Source organism: Eutrigla gurnardus (genome assembly GCF_963514095.1).
Source record: "Eutrigla gurnardus genome assembly, chromosome: 3".
Taxonomy (NCBI): domain Eukaryota; kingdom Metazoa; phylum Chordata; class Actinopteri; order Perciformes; family Triglidae; genus Eutrigla; species Eutrigla gurnardus.
This window is the reverse complement of record NC_139917.1, coordinates 4,760,267-4,772,649: the sequence shown is the minus strand read 5'-3', so window position 1 is coordinate 4,772,649 and position 12,383 is coordinate 4,760,267. Positions and strand designations below refer to the sequence as shown.

Below are 12,383 nucleotides of genomic sequence, written 5' to 3'. Positions count from 1 at the left end.
GTTACAGAGGAGGTAACGGCTATCGAGGGTCCAGACTATGAAATCAAACTGCATTGTTTTTCATATTACCATCTTTTGTAAATATTTGTTTACACTTTGGGATTCTGGCAATATAAATTACACCATTGCCACATTTACGACAACGCCAGCAGTTTGGAAAGTTTGGAGCAGAACCCGACGGCAGAGGGGTTTTTATACCTCAAGAGCAGTATTTTCATTCATTCATTCATCTAAGCTCTCATTCGCTGACCTGTGGAAATAATGCAGCATGAAGGTGCAGAGCAGTAGCGTCCTCCCGGTCCATTCTCCAGCCCTGTCTCCGGTCCGGTCTACGGTCCAGTCTCTGGTCCTCCCCGGCTCCCAGATTAGCAGCAGCAGCGGAAGCAGGAAGGCCGGGACCTCCTGCAGAAACCAGGCCAGTCGGGCCGGACAGAAGCGACCCTCGGGCTGCATGTAGCGGCCGTACTGAGTGGGTCTCTTCCATATCTGCTGCAGCAGGTAGGCCAACCCCCCGATAATCAGAGTCCAGCTCAGGTAGGACACGGCGGACTCCCGACACTCCATCCTCGGCTCTTCTCGACACTGCCGACGGGACACCGACGGAGGAGGGTTGTATGGAGAGAGAGAGAGTTTTGATTTTTAACAGGCTGTTATACAAAAACAATGAAACTTAGATTCACACAATCTGAATCATGTCAGTAGTGTTCCAAAGAGCAGAGGACCAGACACTGGAAAACCTTTCCACATCTTTCATGACGTTATAATTATTCAAATCTAGCTTTAGACAAGCTTTCACCATGTTACATATCATCAACAGCTCTTAAGGTAAGCTTAGGGGGAAAGATTTCAGCTCGCCCTCCTCATTTAGACATTTTAACAGTTGAAGACAAAATAAATCAGCTCCAGAATACTTAGATGGTAGACTGGATCTACAACATAACCTTCCACAACACAAGGTCTCCAGTCCAGAGTTGGCACAAGAATGTGCTAAATCTTTCTCATCTTAGCCGCTTTGCACCATAGTTTTTAGTCTGGTGACCCAGCAGCATTCAGCTAACCTCTAGGCCGCTGACCAACCCATTCCTGATTCAAGGCCTGCAATCAGCTGGTTTCAATACCATGTACCCCAAAATGTGCATAAAGTTCCAATGTTTTAGTGTTCTGATTAATGTGATATATATGTTATTTCAATCGTTGTAGCTGTTTGTTTTTTGGTCTGTCCCACATACAATTTTCCACAAGAGTCCAGTGGAAGGTACCTGCGTACTTGTTCATCACATATTTATTCAATTGAACATGCATATCGTTTATTTGCTGTTTTTCATATTTCAATGAAGCATGGACCAAGAGGTTGTATTCCTTTTGAGGGCCGCTATGATTTTGAAATCCGAAAAGGGCTGAATAGCATCCTGAAGTCTTTTAAAGTTGTTTCAATTAAATTTGTTTTCAGTGAAGCTGTGGAGAAAGTAGTTATCAGAGGAACTATGTTTTTATTCTGTTCTCTCCTGGTAATCTCCTGTGTCCCATCAAAACTGTTTTTACATCAACTTTATAGTACATGTACATTTACATTTAGATTACATTTAGGTCATTTAGCAGACGCTTTTGTCCAAAGCGACTAACAATAAGTACATTTGTCAAAAGAAGGAAACAAAGAAACCACAACGTATCATTGCTGATAAAGTAAGAGCTAAAAATAGAACAAGTGTTAAGTCCTCATCTGAGTAAAGTAGTACCTTAAGAGCAACAGTGCTATGATCAGAGTGCTATAGGTAAGGGGGGGGTGTTGTTAGTGGGTCATGCTATGCAGAGTCGAGGTGAAGTCTGAACAGGTGAGTCTTGAGCCTTTTTTCGGAAGATGGCAAATGACTCTGCTGTCCTGACATTGGTCGGGAGTTTGTTACACCACTGAAGCGCCAGAACAGAGAAGAGTCTGGACTTTGCTGAGCGACATTTGTTTGATTTCAGCGATGGTGGTACCAGCCGGCCAGCTGAAGTAGAGGAGCGAAGTGCTCGCTTCGGGGCATGAGGTTTGACCAGTGTTTGAAGGTAGATGGGTGCCGTTCCATTGATGGCCCTGAAGGCCAGTGTCATCGTCTTGAATTGGATGCGTGCTGCAACAGGGAGCCAGTGGAGGTCACGGAGGAGGGCGGTCACATGGGAGAATTTGGGTAGATTGAAGATAAGGCCTGCTGCAGCGTTCTGGATACGCTGCAATGGTTTAATCGCAGAGGCCGGGACTCCAGCCAGGAGAGAGTTGCAGTAGTCAAGGCGGGAGATGACCAGTGCTTGGACCAGGAGTTGCGTTGCATCCTTTGTGAGGAAGGTCCGAATCCTGCGGATATTGTAGAGGGCAAATCTGCAGGATCGGGCCACAGCAGTGATGTTGGGGGTGCAGGATAGTTGGTCATCGAGGATTACACCCAGGTTCCTCACAGTTGACGACGGCAATACTGTGATGCCCTCGACAGTGACCGACAGGTCCATGCGAGGGCAGTCTTTCCCTGGGATGAAGAGGAGTTCGGTTGTATTCAGGTTAAGCTTGAGGTGATGTGCAGTTGTCCAGACAGAGATGTCAGCCAGACAGTCCGAGATGCGAGTTGCAATGTGAGTGTCAGAGGTTGGGGGAAAAGAGAGGAACAGCTGGGTGTCGTCTGCGTAGCAATGGTAGGAGAATCCATGTGATGTGATTACAGAACCTAGTGATCTGGTGTATAGTGAGAACAGAAGGAGGTTGTTCTGCGAGAGATAGGATGACAGTTGGTTGTAGGCGGCACTTTCCAAGGTTTTAGAGAGGAATGAAAGAAGAGATACAGGTCTGTAGCTTTGGATATCAGTAGCGTCTAGGGTGGGTTTTTTAAGGAGAGGCTTCACTGTAGCAGTCTTAAAAGCCGCTGGAATGACACCTGATGTGAGGGAGGAGTTGATCAGGGTGGTGAGGAATGGCAAGATGTCGTGTGAGATGTCCTGGAGAAGAGAGGAGGGGATTGGGTCGAGGGAGCAGGTGGTGGCACGGTTAGATGTAACAAGTGCCTGAACGTCTTCAGAGGTGAGGGGGCTAAAGCTGGTAAGGCCATCAGAGTTGAGAGTTGGGGGAGATGTTTTCTGGGAGGGAATAGGCGTGAATGAGGAGCTGATGTCATTTACTTTCTTGGTAAAGTAAGTTGCAAAGTCATCAGCAGTAAGGAAGGGAGGAGGGGGAGGGATAGGAGGGGTGAGGAGGGAGGAGAACATGGAGAAGAGTTTCCTGGGGTTGGAGGCGGAAGAGTTGATCTTTGCCAGGTAGAAGGCAGATTTAGCTGCTGAAACAGTTGAGCTGAAGTCAGAGAGGAGGTGGTGGTAGTGAGCAAGGTCCTCGTGCTGGCCTGATTTCTTCCATTTTCTCTCTGCTCCTCGCAATAATGATCTGTTGGTTCGCAGAGGTTCAGACACCCAGGGAAGGGAAGGAGATGATCGCGCTGGTCGTGAGATGGGGGGACAGAGAGTGTCCAAAGAAGAGGAGAGTGAGGACATCAGGATGGAGGAGGCTTCCTCAGTAGGCATTAAGGAGAACTGTTCTGAGGATGGTAGCGAGGAGATAACAGTTGAGGAGAAAGCGGAGGGAGTGAGGGATTTCAGGTTGCGGCGGCTGGTGACCGTTCGAGGCGTTGAGGGGAGGGATGTGGTGGGCTTCATGGGGAGGGAGAAAGTCACAAAGTGGTGGTTGGACACGGTGAGCAGGGTAACAGAGTGCCGAGATGCCACAGGATCTTGTGAAGACAAGGTCAAGTTGGTTCCCGGCCCTGTGAGTGGGTGGAGAGGGGGAGAGTGTAAGGTCAAATGCGGAAAAGAAGTCAATGAATTCAGATGAATGCAGCTTTCCCGGGTGGACGTTGAAGTCACCGAGGATGACGAGTGGTGTGCCATCATCAGGGGAGCAGCTCAGGAGGGCATCCATCTCATCTAAAAAGTCACAGAGAGGACCGGGTGGGCGATAGATCACTATGATGTTGAGCTTGAAAGGAAGGGTGACAGAGACGGTGTGGAATTCAAGTGTAGTATACAGAAAGGTCCTGCTGTAGCCACTTTGTGCATATCCTATGTAACCTCGTTAACTAGGATTAAACCATTACCCTGAAGGTATGTTTGGGGTGAAAACTATTTTTATGCAGCAACGTGGGTGTTGCCTTAGAGTATAGCTGGTTCCTAGCTTGTACTCCTGCATTTCCCTTTATTATAAAGATTTGTGTTTCCAAAAATACGAAGTTCATCTTGTATATTGTATTCAACCTTGATTGAATTATGGTGACTTTTCAGGATGCTAATGAAATATTTCAACTCCAAATATGTCATCCAAATCTGAAATACAACAATGGTCAGTCTTCCATATACACGATCAGCCAGAAAATTATGACCACCCTGACTGATTCTTGTTATCACAGCACCTGTCAGTTGGTGGGATATATTAGGCTGCAAGTCAACATTTTGTCCTTAAAGTTGATGTTAGAAGCAGAAGCTTCTGCAGTGGTCAGTACCTATCAATAGTGTTGCCCGATCCAACAGACGAGCTACTGGAGCTCAAGTTGCTGAAAAAGTTCATGCTGGTTCTGATGGAAAGGTGTGAGAACGCAGAGTGCATGGCAGTTAGTTTCGATGGGGCTGCGTAGGGCAGACCCCGCCTCTCTAGGAAATGCTTGCGCAAATGCAGCGGTGAAGGCTGCTGCCCTGCGCTCTCCCCCACCGCTCAGATGGTGGTTTCACTCCCTGCTGAAACACACACACACACACCCTTCAGATCCACTCTCATCTTTGACTGCCATGCAGTCCTTTGCTACTCCTGATGAGAGTCTCTGGTGCCTTGTTGTCCTCTGACAAAATCTCTGACAATCTCGGACCTGATGGCAAACCTCCCTAAACACTCCCCATTTCGCAAAATTGACCCACGGATTGGATCATGCGTCAAAGCGAGGAATGGTGAAATAACAAAACATTGGTTCACCAAAGGCTTCAGCACAATTGCCCAAAAATACTGTCAGTCATGCATGACATGCACCACTCACAATGCTGGTGGCACGAAACCAGTTCCACCAGCAGCACACCCACCACAGCAACCTTTTGAACATGTAATGAGGGATTTCATTGAACTCACCAGCAAACGGTGAAAAGTATTGTTTAGTAATGGTTGGCATGTGGTCAAAAATGTTGTCACATGGACCGATTTCTATTTTAAATGAAACAGCACTGTGCTGTAACAAGCATATACAGTAATACAGTAACAGTAGATTTCACAGCAATGTTTAACAGTGGGCTGCACGGTGGTGTGGTGGGTAGAACTCTCGCCTCACAGCAAGAGGGTCCCGGGCTCGATTCCCGGGTCGGCCACGGGTGTGTGGAGTTTGCATGTTTTCCCCGTGCAAGCGTGGGTTCTCTCCGGGTTCTCCGGCTTCCTCCCACAGTCCAAAGACATGCAAGATGGGGATAGGATGACTCTAAATTGCCCGTAGGTGTGAATGTGAGTGTGAATGGTTGTCTGTCTCTACATGTCTCCCTGTGATAGACTGGTTACATGTCCAGGGTGTACCTTGCCTTCGCCCAATGACAGCTGGGATCGGCTCCAGCCCCCCTGCGACCCTGAATACAGGATAAGCGGTAGACGATGGATAGATGTTTAACAGTGTGATGGTAAGTTACCATAGAGGTCAGCGAGCATTAGGGAGGTGGCAAATGTGTAGTTTTAACAAACGTTAACTGATAAGATAGTGCCCAACTTAAACTGGTTATATAATTACTACCGGTGATTAATAACGCTGTACATCATTGTTCGTTTCATCAAGGGACCGATGAAGACACCGAGTGCCTCTTCGCTGGACTTAAAGATAGGAGAAGTTCACCGGCAGGAAGAATGCTGCTATGAGAGGCTTTGAGTAAGAAAATGTGTTTTAAATGTTATAATTTTAATATGCACGGCTCCGTTTGAGGTCTATTGTTGCATATTTTGCAACTCAATGATATAAGGTTGAAAACCAGCGATGGACTAGATGGGCGATGTACTGCTCTCCTGAGATGTCTACCTTAACACTTTTCTATGTGCTGATCCCCTTCATATCGGATGTATTCTTAAAGAACAGGGATGGAGGGAAGGTGGAGCCGGATGGGCAAAGAAGAAGTGGGAGAATATACAACAGAAACACAAGGTGATTTGGAAGCAGTTTAAAGTATTGAACACTACATTCTTGATGTGAAGCGTAAAAGAAACAAGATGATGTTGTCTTTCTTCTACATAATCACCCAAAGTCAGTGCTGGGTAATATCTACAATATCGGAGTCCATTAAGTTAAATATATGTTTTTTGATAATACTTTATTCTCAGGGTATAGTATAACTTTTTACTTCCACCACGCATTGTCAAAAATAACAACTTAATTATCAAACATTGTGTTCCTGCAGTATAGGGATCCGGACATTGTACACGTTGAGTGTGTAGTAGGCAGTATGCAGTATGTACACGATGAGAGTGTAGTAGGCAGTATGCACAAAAAAGTTAAGTTGGTACTGTTAACTACAAGATCTGATTTGGTTAATTATAAAAATTATAATAATTAACAAAATTATTTGACTTGTCATGAAGTTTTGTAAAAAATAAAGTCAATCACAAAATTTCCCCATTTTAGCCCCTCCCCCACTGACCTCTATGGTGACCTTTGCAACAAATTGGCATCCTTGTGTAATTAATTTTGTTTGTCAACAAAAAATGGTTTTGATGTGTAGTTAGAGATCAACTCTTTTAGTCAGAATGGTCGAAGTGAAATAATATTTTCCAGGAGTGTATCTGTGTGTAATCAAACCACAGGCACTGAAATCCTCATGTATAAAAATGCTATTTTGTAAACTCATAGAAAGCCATAAAACCAGTATTTTTGTTTCCTTGACCATGGCAGGATAACATCTGGATTTTCATCATGTTCTGCATTCATTTTGAAGGAAATGCCAAATAAATAGATTAGTGCCTAAATAAGTGCAGTAATAAATCCGTAAGATACTAAAAGTAATTTGGTTTAATAAAGAGTAAACATGGTTAACTCAGAGATTAAGACACATTAATCATAAATTATTAAATTATTGTAAATGTTTGTAACAGTTAGGTAAACTGTGAGCCTGTGCCTTTATTCTTGTTTGTGTAATTTGATTCACTGCATGTATCTGTCAGTGTCACCTGTTGTGATTGGCCGCGGGTAAGGAAGAGCCCGGGAGGGGCGGGGCTTAAGGAGGAGGGGCGGGAAGACGTGAGAGGGAAGAGAGAGGAGAGATAGGATTGGATAGGAGCAGTAAACGGAGATCGCAAACTTTTGGAAGTATTCTCGTTAATTGGGAGAGTACGTTGAGTGGACTTCCGGTTATTTCCTTTCCTTGCTGAGTGGACGCATTATTATCTGCTCTGCTACCTTAGTGTTTAAATCCTTTTTAAAAACTCTTTTTGGGGACCGCTGTGTGGCTGCTTATACTCAAGTAGTTTATGGGTATGCCTCACAAGCAGAGAAAAGCTAGCCAAATCCGAAATAAACTTCAATCGAAACTTTTGAACTTCACCTCGCCGGGAGCTAGCTTCATGGCTAATCCTTGTGTTGAAGCTATGGAGACAGACGCTAATGCAAACGCTAGAGTAGCGCCTGAGGATGACACAACACAATATCAAACCTCAACAATGAGTCGGGGGCCAAGTTTGACACCATACTGACAGCTTTCGACAACATCTACCAGATTTGACGGCTTATTCACTGCTATCGACAACGTTAGGCAGGACGTCTCAGACTGTGCAGAGCGAGTGACGCAGGCAGAGACGAGGATTTCTACCACCGAAGACAACATAACCGTGCTCCAAACCAAAGTGCATTCTCTAGAGGGTAAAAATAAGGATCTCGAAGAGAAAATACTGGATCTGGAAGCAAGATCTAGACTGAATTTACCAGAGGGAGCGGAGGGCGAGGATGCATGCACTTTCCTAGAGAGCTGGATCCCAGAGGTGCTGGAGCTGTCACCGTTATGCACGAAACTCACAGTGGAAAGGGCACATAGGATCGGTCGGAGAACGGAGACCACCGCTTCACCCCGAACGGTCAAAATGAAGTTCTTAAAGAGGCCATATTATGAAAAACAGGTTTTCTCTGGTCTCTACTATAAACTGGTCCTCCCTGAGCCTGTCAACTCCCAGGATGAGGAAAACAAGCAATTCCTGCATGGTCTCTGCAGCCCACCCTCCGGTAAAACGGTGCTCCTACAGGCTGTTCAGATTCAGCTCCTTTCGTGACGTAACAAACCGACAGCGGAGAGCAAGCGCGGCCCGACCGACAGTGCAGACCGACAGCGCGGACGGAGAGCGTAGACCGACAGCGCGGACCGACAGCGCTCCGGAGAGCAGCCCGACTTACCGGTCATGGCGCTGGGTGATCCGGCTGGTGCTCCTTGAATAAATCCGGGTGCGGTTGAAGCTGGAGACAATCCTCCCTCTGTCTCACACGCTCTGGTTCGTCTTCACTGCTGTCTCCAGTCGGATGGAACCCAGGGGCACGTGTCCGACAGAGCGCCATGTCCGACAGAGCGCCATGTCCGACAGAGCGCCGTGCACGACGGTCCGTGTTTGGTCTCTTGCGTTTCATTTGTGTGCTACGGTCCGTGTTAGCTTGTATGTGTGTGCTAACCACTTCACATCGGACTGCTTTAGTAACAAGGGTCAGTACAAAGCTGGCTTTTCCTCGACACTGACCCTCGTAAAAGGATCTGTCCCAACCATACAGGACCCAGCAACTTCACCTGAGCCACATAGGCGAGCCATAGCAATACATCCACGTAAACATTGGTGCATGCTACCGCTAGCGTAAGCAGCATCCTGTCTCTCTCCAAGTAGGTGATTACAGACGGAGCTCATTAGCCTTTAAAGGTGCAGACACAGAAACAGCCTGTTCTCAGCAGAGCTCATGTGAGCAACGTTCAGACAGCTGATATTCAGGATCACGGATGGGTTTGGGGCAATGCATATCGAAAACAGTGTTGTTGGATCTCTGACAGCTGTGTGGAATTGATGAAAAACTGGATAATATGGGAACTTTAAACTACAAAGATAACAAACCAGTGGTAAGAGCAGCCAAGTCAAAAAGAAAAATCCTTTACAAGAACCACCATGTGAGGTTTTACCAAGATGTGACAGCAGACATACTTAAAGTGATGGTTCGGAGTGAAATGCGCCCGAGGTAATTTCCACCATGACATCCAGCCAAATACCCCATCAGGAGCATTTTTAGCGATGGTCAGCATTGGTCAAGATAGGGCTATCAGCCCAATGGCTTAGTACTAGCGCAATGGTACATCTTGTATATCTCATAAATTACCCCACTAAAAATGCATGGAATGTTACCAAACTACTGCAGTAGTACACATAGGGTCTGTACTCACAAAACGAGGCATTTGAAAGTTTGTAAGTACACCAGGAGTTTATTTAAAAGAACACTTGCCTGATAGCTTCTGTCCTCAACTGCTAATGCTACTGCAGCGTAGACCCCACTTCCGTGTTTACCCAGCCGATGCCGTCACGTGAGTTTCACGCAAGAGTATGAAAAAGTTTAGCTTTTGAAGTTTTGAATTTTTATAAATGCTTGTATTATCAGGTCAATACTTGTCATCACTTGTTGACCTGATAATACAAGCATTAATAAAAATGTGTTGACCGAGGCGAGGCGGCAGCTGTGATCGTTGGGACTGGTATGGAATAATCCCACCTGCTCGATTGATTGTCCTCATGATTGTGACATATAAGGGACAATCTCACATCTTTAACAGCCCAAACGATGCTGAAGACTTCATCAGGAAGATCTAGTCAGAGAAAGGAAAGGACTGAAACTCTACATTGCAAATGCTGATGTCAACTTCAAGATAACATGTATAGCAGTTGAATAATGAGAGATTGCAGTTATAACTTATGGCTTCATTAGGTTAGAACTCGGCTTGGCTAGTTTGGAACTTTTTTGTTGTTGTTTGTTTAGGAGCGTTTAATGGGTTATACCACCTAAGTTACTTTTATATTCGGTCTCGCCACATGTGACGGTCTGTAGCGGAAAATGAGACATACAGAGAACACTATTATGGACAAATGGACAAGATTTATATTGCAAGCTTCTCTGCTCCTTTTTTTAAAATTCCTTTTATAGATATACATATGAGAGACAAGCGTAACAAAGCTATTTGACAAGTGGGCACTACAGTGAAAGGAGATTGTATTTCTCCCTTTTTTCCCTTTCTTCTACTTCGAGCCCTCTTATTTTAATGCTGTTTTAATATCTAAGAAAGAGGCACAATGCAGCCTTGTGCCAAGTTACAGTGTTCAAGAGACAAGAGTTTTATTTGCAAATGGTAGCACAGGAGATAAAGTTCGAGGTACAAGGTGGATAAGCACAGCTACGCTGATCTTCACTTCAGTCTGGAACAGTAATTAGCTTTCTGCAAGTCATAAGATTTAAAGGGGGAGGGCATGCAGGTCAGTAAACCTGAAGGGTTAAGGTGTATATACTGTATGTACAATGTTCATTGGTTGTTTTTGCCTTGTTTTGGTTTACTCTAACAGAAGTTAATGTTGGGGAGAATCATTTACAGTCATATTCAATGTCTAGTGAGTTAAACATTAAAATTACTTCGTGGAATTGCAGAGGGCTTAAAAAACTCAAGAAAGTTAAAGTTAAAAAAATGAATAGAATCAAAGTGACACAGTCCAATATAGTGTTCCTTCAGGAAACACATCTGACGCAAAATGATGAGTTAAAGATTAGGAGAATGTGGAGAGATGTATATTCAGCTCCCTTTACTTCCCAAGCAAGAGGAGTTATTACTCTGGTGCATCAGTCTATTCCCTTACAGGTAACTAAGATTATCAAAGACAAGGGGGGCCGACATCTTATTATTCAGGGTAATATTCTTAAAGAAAAAATTATTTTGGCAAATATCTATGCCCCAAATATTGATGACCCAAATTTAATTCAGAACATGTCTTACCTTGTCCAATCTTCCCGGCAGTTATATATTAGCAGGAGATTCTAATTGTACCTTGGACCCAGTGAGGGATAGAAGCTCAGGAATTGACCAATCTTATCCTCGAAGTAGGGGGGTAATACACCACTTCATGAAGGAAATTAATTTGATTGACATCTGGAGGGAGACTAATCCTAACGACTTAACATTTTCATGTTATTCCAGTACACATCAATCTTATTCACGTATTGATTTTTTTTCTGATATCAGCCACCTTAAAATATAAAAAATTAAAGATTGCTGTTATGATGCTATTCTAATCTTGGACCATGCTCCAATTTCCATAGATTATCAAGATTTCCAATTAGTGAGGGATCCCCCTATATGGTGTTTCATGCAAAAATGTTTGGCTGATACTGGTTTTGTTACCTTCTTGGATGAACAAATTAAATTCTACTTTGAAACAAATACAACAGAAACTTCAGCGAGTATTAGGTGGGAGGCCTTTAAGGCTTTCATCAAGGGGCCAAATAATCCAAATTACTAGTGCCAAAGCTAGGAGGTATATCAGGAGACAAAGATGCTGGAAACTGTCTGTCTAAGTTATATGGAACTTTAATTTACATTGGAATTATTTATTGAAAAGGAAATCTAATATACGAATCAACAGTTTAGAAACTGGGCTGAATATTATATCCTCGGAAGCCGCAGGAGTATGTTTTTGGAAGTCTGCGCTGCGCGAGAAGTTTGACCGGTGGTAGAACAATGGCAGGTGAAAACACAATGGAAACTATACTCCGCACAATTGAAGACATCAAACTGGAGATTCTCTCAAATATTCAAGCATTAGACAAGAAAGTTAATCAGCTTGACATTGCTCTGAACAACTTCAGAGCAAAACATCAAAATGCAACAAAGAGTGAGTAAAGCCGAAGATGACTTGTCAGATGCGCTTAAACGCATTCATGTACTGGAGAAAAATACGGCCTTACTACAATCAAAGGCAGACTACATGGAAAATAAAAGTCAAATCTGTTGGTCGCTGGTATCCCGGAGGGATCCAAAGCAACGAATATACAACGAATATACTAGTAATGATTATACTACCAAAGGGACAAGGTCTGTTTTTTTCCTTTTCTCAGTATCTGTATCTTGGAAAATATTAGTTCTTGCTTGAAATTTTGTTGCTGTTTTAAATAATCGACAGATTCCTGCAGTGGTTAGGGTATGGTTGGGCACAGCACATGTCTTTTGGACTTGGGCTGGGCCTTTTGCTGTTGGGGTGGGAGGAGTGGGGTTCTGTGTTTTATGTATGGTGAAGTCAGTGTTTTATTTTGTTTTTGTTCTTTCTATGTGGTAAATGAGTTGTGTTTATTCATGTATGTGTGATG

The 12,383-nt window shown here is 44.2% G+C and overlaps 1 protein-coding gene across 2 annotated transcripts in view; it reads right to left on the bottom strand.

Annotated features, from left to right (window-relative positions):
• The window catches only part of LOC311011522 (3-oxo-5-alpha-steroid 4-dehydrogenase 2-like), a 45,071-nt gene that overhangs the window by 9,885 nt on the left and 22,803 nt on the right, over positions 1 to 12,383 (bottom strand). Inside the window, exons 1-3 of one of the 2 annotated variants that reach the window (XM_084006527.1) lie at positions 8,818 to 9,256; positions 8,406 to 8,692; positions 251 to 582 (exon numbers count right to left, since the gene is read on the bottom strand). In XM_084006527.1, the coding sequence (XP_083862653.1) occupies positions 251 to 564 (314 nt within the window). In that variant the 5' untranslated portion in view covers positions 565 to 582; positions 8,406 to 8,692; positions 8,818 to 9,256. Of the gene's footprint in view, positions 1 to 250; positions 583 to 8,405; positions 8,693 to 8,817; positions 9,257 to 12,383 lie in introns of those variants that run through there. The other variant, XM_084006526.1, reaches the window with a different exon arrangement.